Consider the following 18,377-nt stretch of genomic DNA (forward strand, 5'->3'; position numbering starts at 1 on the left):
CTTAACCCCTGCCAAGATTTCTGCACGTACAATTATGCAGCTGCTGGGTATAAGTAAAGCTTTTGCCCAGTGGTTTTTAGTGTATTTTGGGGTGTAACAGGTGTTGTGCAATTTCTGTGCATCAATCTCTTTCTCAGACTGTACTTGGTTGTTAGTGCAGCCCGAGGCATTCTGGCACCAGCAAGGCTGGCACTCCACTGCAGAGCCAGAAAAGGAATTTATCTGCATTTCATGTCCAACCACAGGTAAACAGATGCAAGGTACCAGGGCCAGATGTTATTGTGCAATTACATATTTTAAGGCTGTTAGTGCCAAATTTATTAATCCTACCACAGATAAGATTTGTGGACACATACATCAAACCTCCTGCAGTCTCTGAGGTTTTTAGAAGTGGAATGGATGCTCATGGTATGGTATTAAAACTGCAGCCCTGCTAAATTCACATGGAGTTTTATAGTCAGTAAAATGTAGCTGTAGTTTAATTTGCTGTCTGTGCGCAATAGGTTTGAAACAAAGATTGCTTTCCATTTTTCCTGCTACAATATATAACAGTCACAGGTTTTTTTATTACCAGTATTCAACAGATGAGTTCATTTCTAACTAGATAGAATCAGATTACAATAAACTCTCTTAATTTTGTCATAAAAGTAGGTAAATTATGAAAAGCAAGATTACAAACTTCCACACATTAGGGTCCAGTCCAAGTTTACACACAGGCCTACAAAATCCTCATGAAAGAAGGGCTGGTACTCTGCTCACTGAGGTACTTGTATCCCATGGGAAGTTTGTAAGGTTGAGCAACGAGGCAGACTCCATTTCATCTTACAAGGAGCAGCCATGTACAGGTCAAATATTCTGAGACCAAAGAAAAACCTAAAAAAGCAACAAACCAAAACAAAGAAACTTAAACCTCTTGCTAGTCGAGTTCCTAAAGACGAATCAACGACTTATTTTCCAATTCTGTTAAAAAAAAAAGTCTCTAGTATAACTACCTCTCTTAATCATGCAATAATGCAGGCATGAGATAATATCATAATTTTCATTTGCTTTGTTATGCAGGTCCAGACTTCATTTGAAATGTGTAGACATTTAACATAAATGAGAAGTGTTTGCTATATATTTACTTTCATGCAATCTGGTCTTAATCTGTAAACTAAGAGCTAACAGCACTGAGCTGTGCAGGATTATAGTAAGAAAATAGTCATTAGAGTGCACTGGGTCTTTCAGGATTCTAATTGCCAAAAGATTGTTTCCCTCTTTAAGGATGATTAACTGCAACACAGAGCTCAATTTCCAGACATGGGCTCTTTAATAGAACAGCTAAATTAGCCATATAGGTATTTATTCTGGAAAAATATACCTCCTTGACTACAACTTCTGACAACTCTCTGTTACTACTCAAATACAAAAAGTTATCTCAGGTCTTTTTGTCATTATAAAGTGTTATCAATGGAAAAATGTGAATATAAAGAGTAGATAGACACTAAGTTATGCATTAGAATATCCATATAGGCATCCTGATCCCCAGAATTACTTTATTGGATAATAGGCAACAATTTCAAAAGATACAGGCAAAAACTGCAAAAAACCCCACCCCATGTACTAAAGTAGCTAAGAAAAGGAGGTAAGTTAAAATCCTTCTACTGGTGTCCATGCAATTTTGTCAGAGCTCAGTGCCTTGACCATCAACTAAAGCCTGCAAATTGGGCACTACAGCCTGCAAATCTCCAAGGGTTTGTTTCACTTGTCTTAAGTGCATCTAACCTGAAACTCATCACAAAAACAACTTAGCCTTGCCCCCTGACTGCTGAGAGTTATTAATGTTTTATAGGCTGGCTGGTGGTGATGGTGTCCCCTCGTCACACAGGGACAGTATTTTGACATCACAAGTAAACACAACTCAAAAGAAAATCCTCCCTCTGAGGGTTTGTCCCCAATTAAGGTACAATGAGCTAACAGGGGACAGAAGCATGAGCCACTCCTTCTCTGCACAGCCACAGTGGCACTAGAAGAAATTTGTTGGACTAGGCTTTGGAGTAGGATTTTTGATTTAATATATATTTTATAAAATAAAGGAAGAAAATTGAAGTTAGAATTGTTCACTGAATTAGATCCTGTGAGCAATGAGCAATACATTTTGGCTACCATCCAAAATCTGTATTAACCACAAAAGCCCTTACTTGTAACCATCTCTAAAACTCACATTTGGCTTGTTTGATGAATGCCTAGGCTAGTAATATATATTTTCTATGCTGTTGAAGTAGCTAGGTGAAAAGCTGGAATGTCCTTACAAGAGAATTACTCAGCTTAATAATTTCTTTCTCAAATAAACATCAACTTTTTCTGATTTAGCTATGAAGCTGTATAGCACTTGAAATTGCATAAAAGGAATGTGTTTCATGTCTCATCAGTGTAGGAGCATAATACAATATTACTGACTGATAAAAATGTCTGATTATAAATATAATTTTATTTTCTTTGACTCCTCTTGGATACAATATTTAATGCAGGCTTTTTTTTTTTAACTAGTTGGAATTTTCCCACTGTGCTTTTGAGATTGCACACTACCAAGGACGAGTCAAAATATGGGAACAAAATGAAGCTTAAAGTTATTTAAATTGCACCAACAGCATGAGATGCTTCAAGAACCTGTGTTAGTCTTCCTATCTAATCTGATAGCACAAAATGTCGTTTTCAAGATAGTTGTTATCAAAGGTATTTCTGTTTAAATGGACCAAACCACAACTTAAACTCTACCTAGAAACAGTAGGTAGAAGAGGATTCTAGCTGTGACGTCAGTACCACAGTAATTAATCTTTCTTCAGCCATGAGCACAGATTAGCTAAAATCCCAACTTCTTTATAACCCATATAAGTTGAATCTTAGGTCTGCAGGGACCCTCCTGCAGCTCTGAGATGTGCCCTGCAATTGCAACATGGCACTAAGCATAATGCAAGGTCCTGAATGAAGATCTGGAGTGCAATCTTGGATATGCATTACATCTGCATGATATGGCACAAAAGCCATGGGAAACCTTTGTTCTTGTGGAGGGCAGCTGGAGAACAGGGCAGGATACTGTAGACCCCCTAAAGTAAGAGATGATCCCTATGTTGAAGCAATTAACCCACGTGTGTAGCAACGCTGGTTTTAAACTTATCAAATGCTAACATAAAACAAGCTCGATATTGTACACTATACCTCCTACTGGAAGCTGTTTTCTAACTTCACACTTCTCTTGTGAGAATCCTACAGATTTCAAGTCTGAAATCCTAGCATCTTTAATGCATTCAAGTATTTACTTCCAAATGTATTCATAGGATGCAATTATATATCAGAATTGATTCTGCTTGAATAAAAAGCTAAAACTCCTTTGATCTTCTATAATAGAATACTCTATTTCACTGGTCTTCTTGTAAAACCTTTCATATAGATTCATTTCATTTGATCATGGGTGCTCAGAACTTTATGTAGTGTTTGAATTTCATCACTGTCTTGTGTAAAGGCAAAAGCAGTATTTCCTTTACAACATGGAAATACATCAGATGATAAGCACATCGCATAATTACTATTTTCATGCTTATGTTAGTAGTTCATGATTGCCTTTTTAATGCACATAAGTCTTGCCTTCTCCATTTTTAACTAGTGAAGTTTTTCTCCCTTTCATCATAAGTTTCTAGGTTTGCAATAGAGGAAGGTGCTGAAGATCCTGATAATTACTAGAAATAACAGAAAGCAAAAGTCTAGGAAAGAAACACCTACAATCTTAAACAGCCTGTCTGAAGAAGGAAAGAAAAGAGAGGGATTTTCTCTGCAGCATAGACCCAAATTTACTGAAAGCTATTAATCAAAAGAATATGTGAGTAAGCTAGCAGCCACTTGAATGACTTATAGCCTTGTGAACAAAATAGCAACTTAAGGATTTATCACATTTACCTCATCTCATTAAATCAAATATTCTTTTCATGACTGAAAGTTTTTTTCATTTCATTGAACACTGGCCACTAAATCCTATTCTGCAAGTGTATTGCACTCCCATAGGGCTTGCTGCCTTTCCTCACTTCCTAATGGCAGCTCCACTTATTTTCTTTGCAGTGATGGTAGGATCAAAATCTCAAAGGACCTGAAAAGTGCTTAATGTGGCACAAAAGGTCGTTGCAATGTAAAAAACCACCCTTTTAGGATCTTGGAATTGTGAAAGTTACCACTTCACCTGTCCAAGTGCTTAAACGCATGTTTGGGATTGGATTTTCAGAAAACCTCAGAAGACAGTAGCCCAGTGAGAACAAATAAGGACTGACATAAGCCTGCTCTCCTGTGCATAAGTGTTTGTTTCCCCAGAACAGTGAAGCACAAGCCCCTTCTCTTCATTGTGATTCTGTTGTGATCCTGTCTTGCAGCTGTGTTCCATGCAGCCTACTACATTGTTTTGCCTCCTTCCGAAAACATGCAAAACATATCCCAGGACAGGATTGGAGGATGGCTCAGTGATTGATAAAACATGTGCCTTGAAGAATTAAAATCAAGGATATGGTGACAGTAGTGGTAAAGATCATAGTCCTAAACACAATGCAGAAAAATTAGTGGTGTAATGCCTATAGTAGGAAATGTAAAACACCAAGAAAAAATGTGTGTACTAACTTTTCTTATATTTCGTATATGATCTATGTAGTTCTAATGTGCCATCAATTTAGTTTCTGCATCTGATTTTTCTGTACAGCTGAGCAGATACCATAGTAATATATAGGAATAATCTTCAATTTATTACATATGTTGGATTTATTTGTAAATGACCATCATAAAAGCATCTGTTGTCTAGGCTTTTTCTGTAAGTGATTGAGTAAATTCACTTACAACTAATTGCAAATGATGCACAAAACTGGTTGAGATCCTTTGAATCTTACATAGAACAGTGGCCATGCTGAAGACATGAAAAACTTTTGCTGTAGCATGTTTCAGCAGTGCTGCTGTTTAATATGTAGTCCCATAGATCAAAACCATTTGTCTGTAGCAGAGTTCAGCATATTGAAGTGATAGGATGCTGCTCAGTGCTGTTCATTACACAGGGCACGGATTGTATATTTTCATCCCCCACAGAATTGTGTGGAGTGTCAGGGACACGCTCAGGCCCACTGGGGTCTTCTCACTGTTTTATTCTCTAACCACACATCTTACCCACATACAGCACCCTACTGTGAAAATTATCATTTTATCCAACTGAGCCCAGGTTTTAATCAAAGCCAATTTTTTTCCAGCCACATAAATAGAAGAACTCAATTTGAAAACCCTGTCCTAGAAGCAAAAAGGAAGCTACAGCAGCATAACATGCCCAACGCAGAACTTGGAACAAAGCCTATGCAGGCCCAAGGTTTCCGAGGTACAGTACCATGTCAGCTATCTTAGTTAGGATGATCCTGTACTCCTGTTTATGTGACAATGATTTTGTCATAGTCTGGGTAAAAGAGTAGTGTTGCCAATGCTCAAAAGTTGTCTCCTATATCTTAGCAATTTTCTCCCTCAAATGTCCGAGTTCCTATAGTTGCAGGACTCACCAGCTTAAACTTTCAGAGGCACAGAAAAAAACCTAAAATGTTTCCTAAAGGCTGGGAAACTGAAAGCATAATAAGACTCCCAAAGTAATTTTCTAAAAAAATCATAAATTCTGTTCCTGGGAAGGTATGACTCTCTCTTAAGCACCCGAGGTTGGTAACACAGAAATACTTAATTGTACTTTCTCTAAATTACTCTAATTGATGTTTGATATGTTTTTAAGCTAGCTCATCTAGCAAGCATCAATTAAGTTAAAAGCCTCAAGCACAGTGTTATAGGAGTTTACAAGAATGCAGCCGCTCGGTAACATAAAAATTAACGCGCTCCAAAGGAGCTGTATGAGAGCGAACAGTACTGGTATAGACAAATGAACTTTAATGTAAGGCTGTAGTCAGAGAATGAGGCTTGTTCTCCTTTGTGACAGTAGAAAGCTCCTCATCAACCTTACCTAGACCCCAATTTGCCCGCCTGCGCCCCGCTCCCAGGAGGTCCCGCAGCGTCAATGACCTGTCGCAGAGCCGGCGCGACCCCGCCGGGGCGTGTGGGCTGTACGGTACGTCCCTGCTGGGGACACAGGCTGCTCTGTGGCCAGTGGGCTCACAGACTCTGCACTTCCCACACCCCTTCCTCACCCAGTGCACCATGGAGAGACCCCCAGCACCTGCACTGCACCCTGAGGCACGCGGAGAACGGGCACAAGTTTGCACAGCAGCCATACGTGTCACTTGTTGGATGCCTAAATCCCACGTGTTTGGAGAGAAAAGCTCGTCTAATATTTACCTCCTCTTGGTATCAAATGGAATGAGACATTCACAGGGGATATTTTCCTCATTGTGGCTGGGAGGGAAACTATGAGGAATGCATTACTTTGTAGACAAAGCTGAATTTATAGGTTAGGAAAGAGGTTTTTAAATTACCTCACAGATCATTTTTATTGTTGTAATTACTTTAGCTACACAATATCCACTTTCAAATGGATTTCTAATATCAAAGGATATTTATATCTTTTTATTTATGGCTAATCTGCCATAGATAAGAAATATGTTTTAAGCTTTGTATTAGTACAAGAACCCACAAATATTTTTTCCTGGAATGCCTGCACTCTTTATTTTCTTGCCTTTGATACACTGCCACTTGATGTCAGCCAATATTGTTGTCTGCTCTCCCTGCTGTGTTGTGACTAGATCAGAACTTTTATCTTTCTTGTTTGTGTTGACTGATGTAGAAAAACCACTCTTCACCCGTGATGCATCACAGCTGAAGGGGACTTTCCTCAGCACAACTCTTAAGAAAAGCAACATGGGTTTTGGATTTACCATCATTGGTGGGGACGAGCCAGATGAGTTTCTCCAGGTGAAGAGTGTAATTCCTGATGGGCCTGCAGCGCAAGATGGGAAAATGGAAACAGGTAATTATGAATGTTCTTCTGTTCTTTTGGATGAGAAATAGAATGAGAAATAGATTTCTGAGTCTCACTCTCTCCATGAATGTATACATTTTCCATATGACTTTCTGTGTTGATATGGAGAAAGGGTAATTTTTTTGGTAAAAAATTCTTGCTAATAAATGCCAGGTAGCTTATTTTTTCCCATATCACAATATTTTAAGGGAGAAAAGATCTCTACATTTCCCTACATAAAAATGGGATATAGTTTATAGGCAGTTTACTTAAGGGATATCTACATGTAAAGAAAAGAAACAGAGAGCACAGAAATTTATTTCTTTAGAGGGGATGGTTTTGCAAAATAATCAGTTGAGTCTGATCCAAGACTGTTCTCATTAGAGCCATCATAACAAGAGTTTTCAGTGTGGCATATGGACACATAGGCATTTGTGTCCTATTAAAAAAGAATCTGTGAAAACTCATGAAATAAAATAAACTTCTGAAGAGACTGAAAGCTGCTCTGAAGATGTGGACCACTGCTACAAACATTTTCATTTTCACATATTGGTAAAGATTGCAAACCACTGTCTGAAAGGTCACATCAGGTCTATGTATGGATGAAACTCTTGTGTTCCTGTGCTTGTGCAGCCCTGTCACTCTGTACCATCTCTCGCCAGCATAAACTATCCCATGGGCATCATTTATCCTTCAATTTCTCACTATGACACTGAAATAAAGAAATGCTAGTTTGGGATTTTTTGTTACCTCTGTAGAAACCCCGTTTCATGGTGACCAGAGCAACTATGAAGATAATTTTCTCAGCTTTGATAACAGATCATTATGGATGGATCCTAGCAGCAGAGAAAGTTTCTTTTACTGTGCTACAGTGCAGAGGGCAGACATACAAACACATGCAGGCACAAATGATGGGAGGGAAATAGTCTGAAGTACTTTTCTGGAAATTTCATCCTTCTTTTATTATAGTCAATTTCTTAATCATAGTCATATTTGCATGTCAGAATAAATCACCTTAGATTCTAGTTTATTTTGTAGGACTCTCCAGGACTCACCAAGCAGGAAGTGTAAGGGTTGTGAGAAGTATTCTTTTTTAAAAATCTCAAACAGGATTTGTTTCAAAGCTAATGTTATAGCCATCATGATGTTTCTAATGCCAAATAGATACACAGAAATTTTAGATGAAGAAACAAAATGTCAGAAAGAAGTAGAATGTAGATTTTGGCACTGATTTTACAAAAAACATTAGTCTAACAGCTTTTTAATTCTCAGTTCTTGTTGCCATGTTAACTTAATGTGGTTTAGTTCCCAAAGGCAAAAATTATTAAATTAGCTGATTAGGTGAACAAAGAATACAACAGACTTCCTGAAGTTCAGATTTCAGTGACATGTTACTTCATTTTTCAATGACTTCATTTTTCCCTGATATTTTCATACTATCTAATACATGGCATGAGAACTTTTCCTTGTTTGTCATGGTTCAGCATTCTCAGATGCAGAACTCAAACAGAGTTACTTGCTAATCCCTCTGAAGTGTGGGCTGGTTATTAGTGAACTTGGTCATATGGAGTTATTTTCTCTGGAAAACAGGGCATCCCTGCAATTTACTTGAATTTTTATGCTGAAATTGAATATAGTTTTCATAATACTGTTGATGATTATTGTAGTCATGGATTGTGATGAGAACATGTAAGAAAAATGTTCTTTGAAATGCACAGAAATAGCATTGCTTTTTTCCTTAGGTAATTAATTCCACTACATTAGGAATGCAAAACAGAAATGTACACTCAAATATATAATCACTCTACAATTACGTGACCCCAAACATATAAAATGTCTTAATTTTTAAGAAGAGTGACAGATTCTGATGTAAAGTAATTGGAGAATATCAGACTAATGATTGTGGCATCTAACTTGGTTTCTATGAATTTCTATAAATTAAATTTTAAATATGTTAATGGTAAACTGAAAAAATATATTGAAGGTCAGAATGTTTATAAAAGCACTGTTCAATAAAGTGCTTGTATTTCCTGATATCAAATCCTTTTCACATTTCCTGAATTAGAATTTCTCTCACTATTGAGCTATTTTACAATATAATCAACTGAAGATATGAAAGCCTCCCAGGTTCCATCAGTAGCTTTTCGGTCATAAAACTGTTAAAATCTTATGCTCAGAAACTACTTGAATTGCATCTGCTTCTTTTTGTTTGTTAGTTAGGCATCATTGCGTAATAAATAGAGCTTTTAAAATAGACTTTATTTATTATTTTAATAAAAACTATGTCGTTGTTCAATTTATGTGCAATCGAAGTATGATCAGAGTAATGGGAAATTTTAGTTAATGATCAAAACATATTGTGGCAGTAGGGCATCACAGTAGAAAGTCTGAGGGCAGTGACAATGCAAGGGACAGGGTCTTTTGCAAAGATGATACTTTTTTTTGGCCAAGTGGTTATTGAAATCTTCATACTTCAGACCTGTATCAGATTTGGGGCAAATATGAAGAAAAGGCACCATCTTGCTTATCTAACATAAATTTTGGCCACAAGCTGAAGACACCAGAACTGTACTTCAAGCTAATTGTTAGAGAAACAAGCTCATATACCATTGTAACTTTGGTTTATTTCCCCACCCAAAATCTAATATAGGGGTCAGATACAAATGCTGTTCAAAGAGTGATTCTATGTAAGACATTGTCACCCTTTAATACGATCATAACAAACCATTTTGACCTGAAGGTTTCAAAATGGAGCAGTTTTGGATTTCATCCTTTGGAACATAGAGCCCTAGAATGGTTAGGTTGGAAAGGGCCTCCAAGATCATCCAGCCCCACCTCCCATATCAGAAATAGGTGAACTTTCCCCTATAGCAGGTGAAGCTTCAGCATGTGACCACACAGCTTGATGTCATCAGCAAGTTTGTTGAGGGTACAGTCAATCCCTGTGTCCAAATCACCAACAAAGGTGTTAAATGGTGCCTGTCCCAGTCCTGACCCCTGAGGAACACTGCTGAAAGCCTGGAAGCCACTGGGAACACAGAAGGAGCTGCCTGACTGTGAGCTGGCATTGATGTGAAACAAAGCAATGAGGCAAACCAAGTGCACTGAGATGCAACAACAGATATCTGAGATCCTGACAAGCTATCAGAACCACTTGGTGCCCAGTGCTGGGCACTAAGAGGTATTTAGATTTGTCCTAGACCCACAATAAACCTCACAAGCAGACTCAGGGGAACCATATCTCAGTGGATGAGTCAAAACCAACCAAAATTACATTCCTGATCCCATTTGCCAGATGTTTCAGAATTTGTAGGGGCTATTATGCCCTCATGTAAATCTAGCATCTGTGCACTAATGGTTGTTAATAATCCTGAAAATGCCTTTCTAGGACTTATTTTAGTATTTGGAGCTCAATCAAGCTGCTGGATATGAACATTACACTCCACAGCATCTCTCTTATCTCAGGACAGAGCTGATACCACATTCTTTTCTGGGAGGTTACATTGCTTTGTCTTGTCTGAAGCCTCACACAGCCAACAGAAAACCGTCTGTATTTAAGATGCCCCTGCATTCGATTAAAATGCTGAGTGAACATCACTGGTAAAAGACTGCATCTACATGAAAAGATTTTTATACAGTGAGTGATTTTGACTGACTGCTGTTCTAAGGCAAACAAAGATTTAGGCCTGCGGCTGAGTCAGATAAAAGCTCAAGCTGCAAAGGCAAAAACTCTCCTACAGTTCTCAAGGTTATTCAATGGACTGGATAAACTGAAACACTCCCACATAATCAAGCTCGGGGAAAGATTCTCACTCTGCATTTCAGCAAGCTCCATTTCCTTTGGTGAAAGTTTCCAGGAAACAGCTCAAAGACATGGTGCACAAGTGGAGTCTGCTGATGACCCTTCTGACTGACGAATATCTTGGTCACTGCAGGTTGAACTTTCCAGAAACATAAATCTGTGGGGAAATACCATAGCTCAACAGTGTGAACCAAGAAAGGGAAAAGATGTTCTTTGATTTCCTCTGCCAAACATGCACTTGGACAGCTTTAAGATGCTAAATCATCTGTAAACAATGCAAACTTGGGCTGGTTTAGATGTTGTTCTCTCAGGAATGGTAGTTTTTCTATATTAGTTGATGTATTCTAGAGGTAGAAATTAATAAATTAAAGTTCAACTAACAGATACACTTATCTACAGTACAGATGTCTACACCTACCATGTAAGCAGACATCTATTACTTTTGTATGTAAAAGGATGACGCCTAGAGAAAAAAAACTGGAGATTGGTCCCACGTCTACCACTCAGTATTTCTACTGTACCTCAGAGATCTCCAAAGGGAATGAGCTGTTAGAAATGCTGGAAGGAGTGACCCATGGCTTTGCTTCGGTCCATGGACATAGCATCAAGACCCATAACAATCTTCTGCATATGATGAACTTTTCAAGAAGCTGAGGTTACTTTAAATGTAAGAAAATTGGAGAAGCCACACCTGTTGACCTACAAAACCGTGAATGTTATTTAAGTGAATTAGAGCAAACCCAAAGGCATTATCATATGCTTGACCTTACAATGTCACTAGGCTTAGGAAATAATTATCTAGTTATATTAAAGCATGTTTTTTCGCAGTAAGGCTAATATCTTGCAACCTTTATAAAAAGTGGAGTACTCGAGACAGAAGGAATTGGGGATATCTGCAAAAGGATGCATTTTTGCAAGTTCAAACAGATGTTAATTCTGTTCCCCGTTTATCCATTGTCAGACCATGTAAACAAACCATCATCTCACCTAATGTGAGCTCAGCTGAGATCCAAGCTCTCTAGTTTGAGCAACAGAAAAGATGAACTATATATGCACAAAGAACGCCTTCAATCCAAAAAAGCAAATATATTAAAAATAAAATCTATGTTTTGGCAGTCATCTGAAATGTTAATACTTTCAGAACGTCACTCTGTGTATCATGACCACACACCACAGTACCTATATTTTTTTTCAAACAGGTCATTACTTTCTCAAGTGCTATCAGTCAAAATCCAATTGATAATCTTCTCTTTTACAACATTCCCTCCCCTTGCTAGCCAACTGTTTATCTCAGTTGCCATCTCAAGAGGTGCACAGATCAGGAGCTGGTCATATACATGTAGGGCTTGATTTCCACAGTGCCTGAAGCTGGCTGAAATTTCCTTATCTCACCTGCCTGACACCTTCTCATCCAGTGGCTCCAGGAGAACTGGCCTCCCAAAGTTGAGACTTGGTGTTAGCAAAGTGAGAAGCTGTGCTACTAGTTGGACTGCTGAGGAAGGACTATCTTTTCATTGGTCTTATGCATCTCAGGCTAAAACACTCTTTTAATATGAACAAGGCCTCATGAAGTGTCAGTCTTGCAGCTGGAACCTGATGGCAAGTGAGGCAGGACTGTGAGAGAAGAAGAGCACATATAAAACCAACCTGTGTTTTGTGCTTCCCTTACTACCCCTGCTTTATTTGGAAACTAGAATGTTTCATGTGATGTTTTAGTCTAGCTGAGACTGCACATCTCTCTCTCTGTCTCCATATGTTGCTAATCATCCCATGGAGTTCAGAGAAAGAAAATTAACTGTTTGGAAAGTAACTAGCCGCAATAACAAAAATTATTTCAGGCATGATGGAGAATGATTTCTCCCACGCACGTTAGGCCAGTCAGTGTGAATTTATGTTATATTTACTGCTTGTATTCCAGCATCCTCCAGGCTGATGATGAAATGGTGCAAAGCATAGCAGAAACATTATATTTGCATCAGGTGCAACAAAAATCTATAGTTCTTTCCAGCATCAGTGCTGGATACATTTTCTTGTTTGTGAGACATACGAAGAGTTACTATTTGTTAAAACCTCAGCCTGCATTTGCATTACCAGTCTTCTGTCATTTCACAAGTTAATTTGGCTTTTTAAGTCAAGGAGATTATGAGGGTCTGGAGACTGGAACCACAACGTGGGTGCTGTGGTCTTTGCACCACACACAAAGACAGAATTAACAGATGCCTTGCTAGTTCATAGCTGAGGCAAACTGATACAACTTTTTTTTTCTTTTTGTGGTACACAGCATCCCATTTAATTTAATCCACTTCATATTTCTCGCCGTAAAGACTCACACATCATATAAATAATGCCAAAACTATGGAAGAGGTGTAGACTTAAAATTAACCCTGTTTTAAAAATTTATCAATATTGCTAGTCTGAGTCTCTATGTAACCAGAATAATTTAAAGAAAAAATGTTAATCGTTTTTTTGTTGTTTAAAGGGGACTAAATCCGAGTCTTATTTAAATTTTACAGGATAAATCTTCTGTTCCCCTGTAACAGAAGAAAGTGCTGAAGTACAACTACATTATATTTAAGGGGTTTCAAACACAAAGCAAAGGAAAAAATGCCATTTTTATTATTTATTTTATATAATATATTAAGACTCAGTTTATCTGGGGAAAGGGATATGCCTTGTGGTTTTTAACATGTGCTGGTGAACAGTAATATACTTGCATCTTCGGAATATTAATAGCAATTAAAAGATTCTTTTCCTACCCCCTGTTCTTTCAAAATTTAAGGCAGGCAATTCATTGTATGCAAATAGAAAGACAAGAAGTTGGTACTTAGGTTGATATAAATTTTTTGTACTTGTGCTACTTTTTTCTAAGATTGATTTTCCATTATATTTTTTGTGTTTCTATGACTTTTGGATAATTTGGTACAGTGATCACATTAATATCTGTAAATTTTTCTTATGTTGACCAAAGGACTAGGAAAAGTGTATACTTTCGTCACAAAGTTACTGAATTTTAATCTCCATGAGGTTCTAATTTTAGTGTTTTCTTCATATTTTCCTTCTTTTGATATTCACTGTATTGTGAGGTACTCATTGAATGATAACCAGGACAGGGATGAGCCTAGACTAAAAAAAAAAGTATCCATATTTTGTATAGCACACCCCATGACTGTCTACATCTGAGGTCTTTGTGTGCACCTTGTCAGATTTTTCAGTTGGCTGGTGTGATATTCAATATCCCTATGTTCACTCTGAGTTACAAAAAATCCATTTGTCACTTTCTGTTCTGCCTGATAGGGATTTACAGCTTGAGTCTTGCTGCCCCTCCAAGCTAGCAAGCATTCATTAAGTAGTGCCTACCAATAGATATTCCTCGAGCTATGAAGAGAGCTTTTGATTCCTTTTAGCCCCATTATTTGTCTGTTCCCTTGAAGTCTTCAATTAAAATTACTGATGCAAACTGAAAGAGCAATTGTAGCAGAGCATCTAAGTTGAATTTCAAAATGCTTCTGAAAATGGACAGTGTGTTTTTTAAGTCACAGGAACAATTAAAAATTCTTAGGAACTTCTTGTCTCCACATCACGTGCTGTCTCACTTCATGAGATGATTCTGGGTTTGCATTGTTAGTACAAATGGAACCCAGTGGTCTCTGTGTCTTGGGATTTAGCCCTGAAGTCTGCCACAACATAGAAATTTTGGGAATCTTCTATCTGACATTTTACACTTGGTGCCTTAACTCCAGGTGGTTCAAAGCAGGACACTAAGTAAGATAGATTCCCAAGAAGGGTGGCAATAGGGAGGAAAAGGGAGATAACTGAGACTGCCAGTATGTGTGTGCAATTCAGTTGCATAAATGTGGGTGTCCAGTACCATTAAAGGTTCCAGGGATCCCACCAAGCCTCCTCCTACCTTTCTCCTGTAAGTCCTGTGTGGTACCTGCAAGTCACATACAAATATCTCAAATGCCAAAGGCTGTTGCAAATGACATTAGACACCTGCTTAAACAGCCTCATTCCTCCTTCAACGAGGAGTGTGTTAATAGACTCTTCTGGTTTTCCTTATCATCTATTACAGCAAGCAGTGACTGATTGATTAATTACTGTAATAATAATCCTTTTCTGACAATTTTAAGGATGTTTATTTCCCCTAGCCTAATTCATAACTCACATTTGTGTTTTTATGAATACTTTAAAAAAGCAACAAAAACCCATTTTAAATTAATAGGCTTAATTCTTTCTCATTTAACTGTTCAAACAACAACATTATAAGAAGTTTCATGATTGAGTTCAACCATATACTGGGGATTATAAATTCATTTTCATCTCCAGCACTTACAATAATTTGCTTCATATATTATTGGAACTCATACAGAATATGCCAATATTGGTATTGAATATTGTATATGTAACTTGTTTTATTTTCTATGGTGACTTTTCAATCTTGACAATCTTTCATTTTGCTTTGATAAAATCCACCTTTATACACAGGAAACAACGCATGGAAGTCATGGTTTATGGCACCTCATTTTGAAAGAAATTCACATTTGTTGGCACTGTATTTTGATTTATGATTTTCAGTCCCAAAAATGATAATAGGAGCTTGTTACTTGAAACAGCAAAATTCTGGACATGTAAATATGGAAATTCTGGGTCACGTAAGGGTGCCACATGTTCTTCTGCAGGAGAGAGTGTATGAGCAGGTGTGCTTATATGTAGTACATTTTTTCTAGTATTTAAGCCATTAGAGCAACTCTTCCAGCACCAGCTATAGAAAGCTGAAGATATTTGATTAGAGATGGCTGAGGTCTGAACACGACCAGCCATGCCAGACTCCACATGTACAGCACTTACTTTTATCCAACTGTTTCACCTTTGACCAGATTCTCCCTACAGTTATGTTTTTGTTTAACCCAGAAACCAATGGTGAAGTAATTTGATGGGAAGAGAGGGCGTAATGGAAATATGATCTATGATAATATAAAAATCCTGTCTCTTATGGACAAATGCAACACAAAGTGTAAACACAAGGCATGCAAACCCTGTTTAACCTAAGACACTGGCCTCAATCTCTTTTAGAAACAGAAATTATTGTGCTCAAAGGTTCTATATCTTTAGCAGAAAATGAGATCATACAGAAATCAAGAAATATGGTAAAGTAAAATGTGAAAGAGTAAAGGTGAAAAAGCAAAGCGAATATTTGGACAAATTATTCAAGTATGTGCGGTCTCATATTCCTATTAATTCAAGGTCTGACTCTGTGGAAAAATGGGCACAAAGGCCAAAAGCATAGACAAAGATTCTAAAACAATGTCATACTTATTTCAGTGTGCAAAATACAAAGGCAGAAAAAAAATTAAATTACTTATTCTGTCCACTATCACATCCTAATACACCTGTTTCCAATTTGAGTGTTCATATTGAAATATACAGTAATTTCACGATTATAAACCGCACCATTTTGACTAAAATTTTGGTCCGAACCCAAAGTGCGGCTTATAATCAGGTGCGGCTTATATACGGACAAAGAACAAAAAGTTGCTGTTTTAGTTTGGAGGACAGGTGTCTGCTGAGAAAGGCAGGAGCTTCTCTTTGAAATGGAGAATGCAAACCCCCTGCCTCCAAATTATTATAATTTTGAAATCAAGGGGCTTTCAGGCAAAAATATGGAAATTAGGAATAACAGTTCTTTTCTAGGGAAATTAAAATAGAAATAGAGTACTACAAAGAAACAAACTCCAAACCCTGACAAAGTCAGAGTACAACCTGACACCCTGTCAGGCAGGGTGTTGGTAGCAGTCCCATTCAATGGTGGCTGCATCCTCCTGCAGTGACAGATGTGATTCAGTTGGAGCAGTGCTCCTGTAGAAGGTGCAGTTTCCCTCTGGAGCTCCAGTGGTGATGTGGAGAAATTCGGTTTCCCTCTGGAGTCCAGTGGAGAAAGGGGCTCCCTTAGTGTCCCAAAACCTCTGTTTTTATCTTGGTAAGAAATGTTGGGCTCTTCCCCCTGGCTGGAGCAACTTTCAATGGGATCCAGTAATTTTATCAGTCCCACAGTGGGACTCAATGGGCCATTAGCAGAAAATGACTCGCTGGAGGAAGGATGGGGTGTGAAAAGATAAAGAGCAATGCCCGCCTGGTTTCAATGGATGGCCCATTAGCAGAACATCTGCCGTTGAGATAAGGATCACTGCCCCACCCTCAACAGATGGTGATAGAACAGATACCTTTTATCACACTCTGTATGGTAATGTGCGGCTTATAATCAGGTGCGGCTTATGTATGGACAAAGAATGAAAAGTTGCTGGCACCCAGCACCCGGAAGTGCGGCTTATACTCAGTGCGGCTTATAATCGTGAAATTACTGTACACTTGGTTTGTGTATGAAGGTTTCATTCTTTCATCATGTGAAATCTGCAGATTCTGCTACTAGGGCATTTAACATACAACAGGAGATGATAAATATATTGTCATAATCCTCACATTTATTTGGACAGGTTTTGTAAGTTCTGCAAATTGGCACTTCAGTAAGCAGGATACACTGAACTCAGTGGCTGCCAAAAATGCTGCAGTTGCAGAAATTACTTTTTTCTATCAAATGTAATTAACATCTCTCTCTTATGATTTGGTTATTTGTATGAGCAGACAAAAATATACGTTGAAAATAATAGTAATAATTCTCATGTTTTCTATTTCATTCAATAAATAATGACGTTTTGTTTCTTTATACGAATAATCTATGAGGTCAGAAAGAGGTTCTCACTAAAGAAAGATGACAGGGAATGTGAGAATTTCATACTGCATGATGAAAATAATCTAGAAATGTACTTTTCAATATTGTCAGCCATGCCACATTTTATTTTCTTTTGTTTTGGCATATAGGGCTTAATTTTACCATTCAATTATCAAAACAAAATATTTAGCTGAGTTTTAGATTTTTATTTCAATTTTGTATTTAAAAATTAATAGATTGATGTATATACACCTCTGTCTCCACACTTGTGCAACCAAATACAATCTGTACCTATATTAAAATCTGAGAGTTCGAAAATTCCACTCATTTTTTGCCTTTAACCACTTTTGAGAACAAATTTTAAATTCTTCAAGAACTTAAGAATAAATTAGTTAATTAATTTTCAGATACGATTTCTGCTGTACTGCATTTCTGCAAATATCTGTCTTGACAGATAGCAAATATTTTACTTGAACAAATTAGTTTACATCTGTGTACCTGAATTTCTCCAGCCAAAAGGAGTCATTTTAGAATTTAGTAAAGTCCAGTAACTCTTGAAGTTAGCAACTCCCATCATAACTGCTAAAAACATAAGCGAAGAGAAGCCTAATGGAGTTCAGCTTAACATATTAAGACCAAATACTGTCAAATTTCAAATGTGAAATGTATATTAGAAGAGAAATCTGTGCTCAATCTCACGTGGATCAATATTTTTGTCAGTGCGCTCAGTTTTATCATTTGATGCATGGCATGAAGTTAAACTATCCAGAGTTGCATTAGAGATGACAAAACATTTCCAGGCATATAAATTACATTTGAGGAACTTTGAAAACCTTTAACTAATGGGGAGTTACAAAGACATTAGAGGCAATTTTATTAGAAGTTCACTTCTAAAAGCATCT

General features: G+C 37.5%; 1 protein-coding gene across 14 annotated transcripts in view; it reads left to right on the forward strand.

The window, feature by feature from the left end:
* Positions 1 to 18,377, forward strand: part of MAGI2 (membrane associated guanylate kinase, WW and PDZ domain containing 2) — a 713,151-nt gene that overhangs the window by 559,044 nt on the left and 135,730 nt on the right. For all 14 annotated transcript variants that reach the window (XM_033057437.2, XM_033057440.2, XM_033057436.2 and 11 more), the window contains 2 exons: positions 5,253 to 5,374; positions 6,773 to 6,955. In XM_033057437.2, the coding sequence (XP_032913328.1) occupies positions 5,253 to 5,374; positions 6,773 to 6,955 (305 nt within the window). The remainder of the gene's footprint in view (positions 1 to 5,252; positions 5,375 to 6,772; positions 6,956 to 18,377) is intronic.

The sequence above is a fragment of the Catharus ustulatus genome, chromosome 4 (assembly GCF_009819885.2).
Source record: "Catharus ustulatus isolate bCatUst1 chromosome 4, bCatUst1.pri.v2, whole genome shotgun sequence".
Taxonomy (NCBI): domain Eukaryota; kingdom Metazoa; phylum Chordata; class Aves; order Passeriformes; family Turdidae; genus Catharus; species Catharus ustulatus.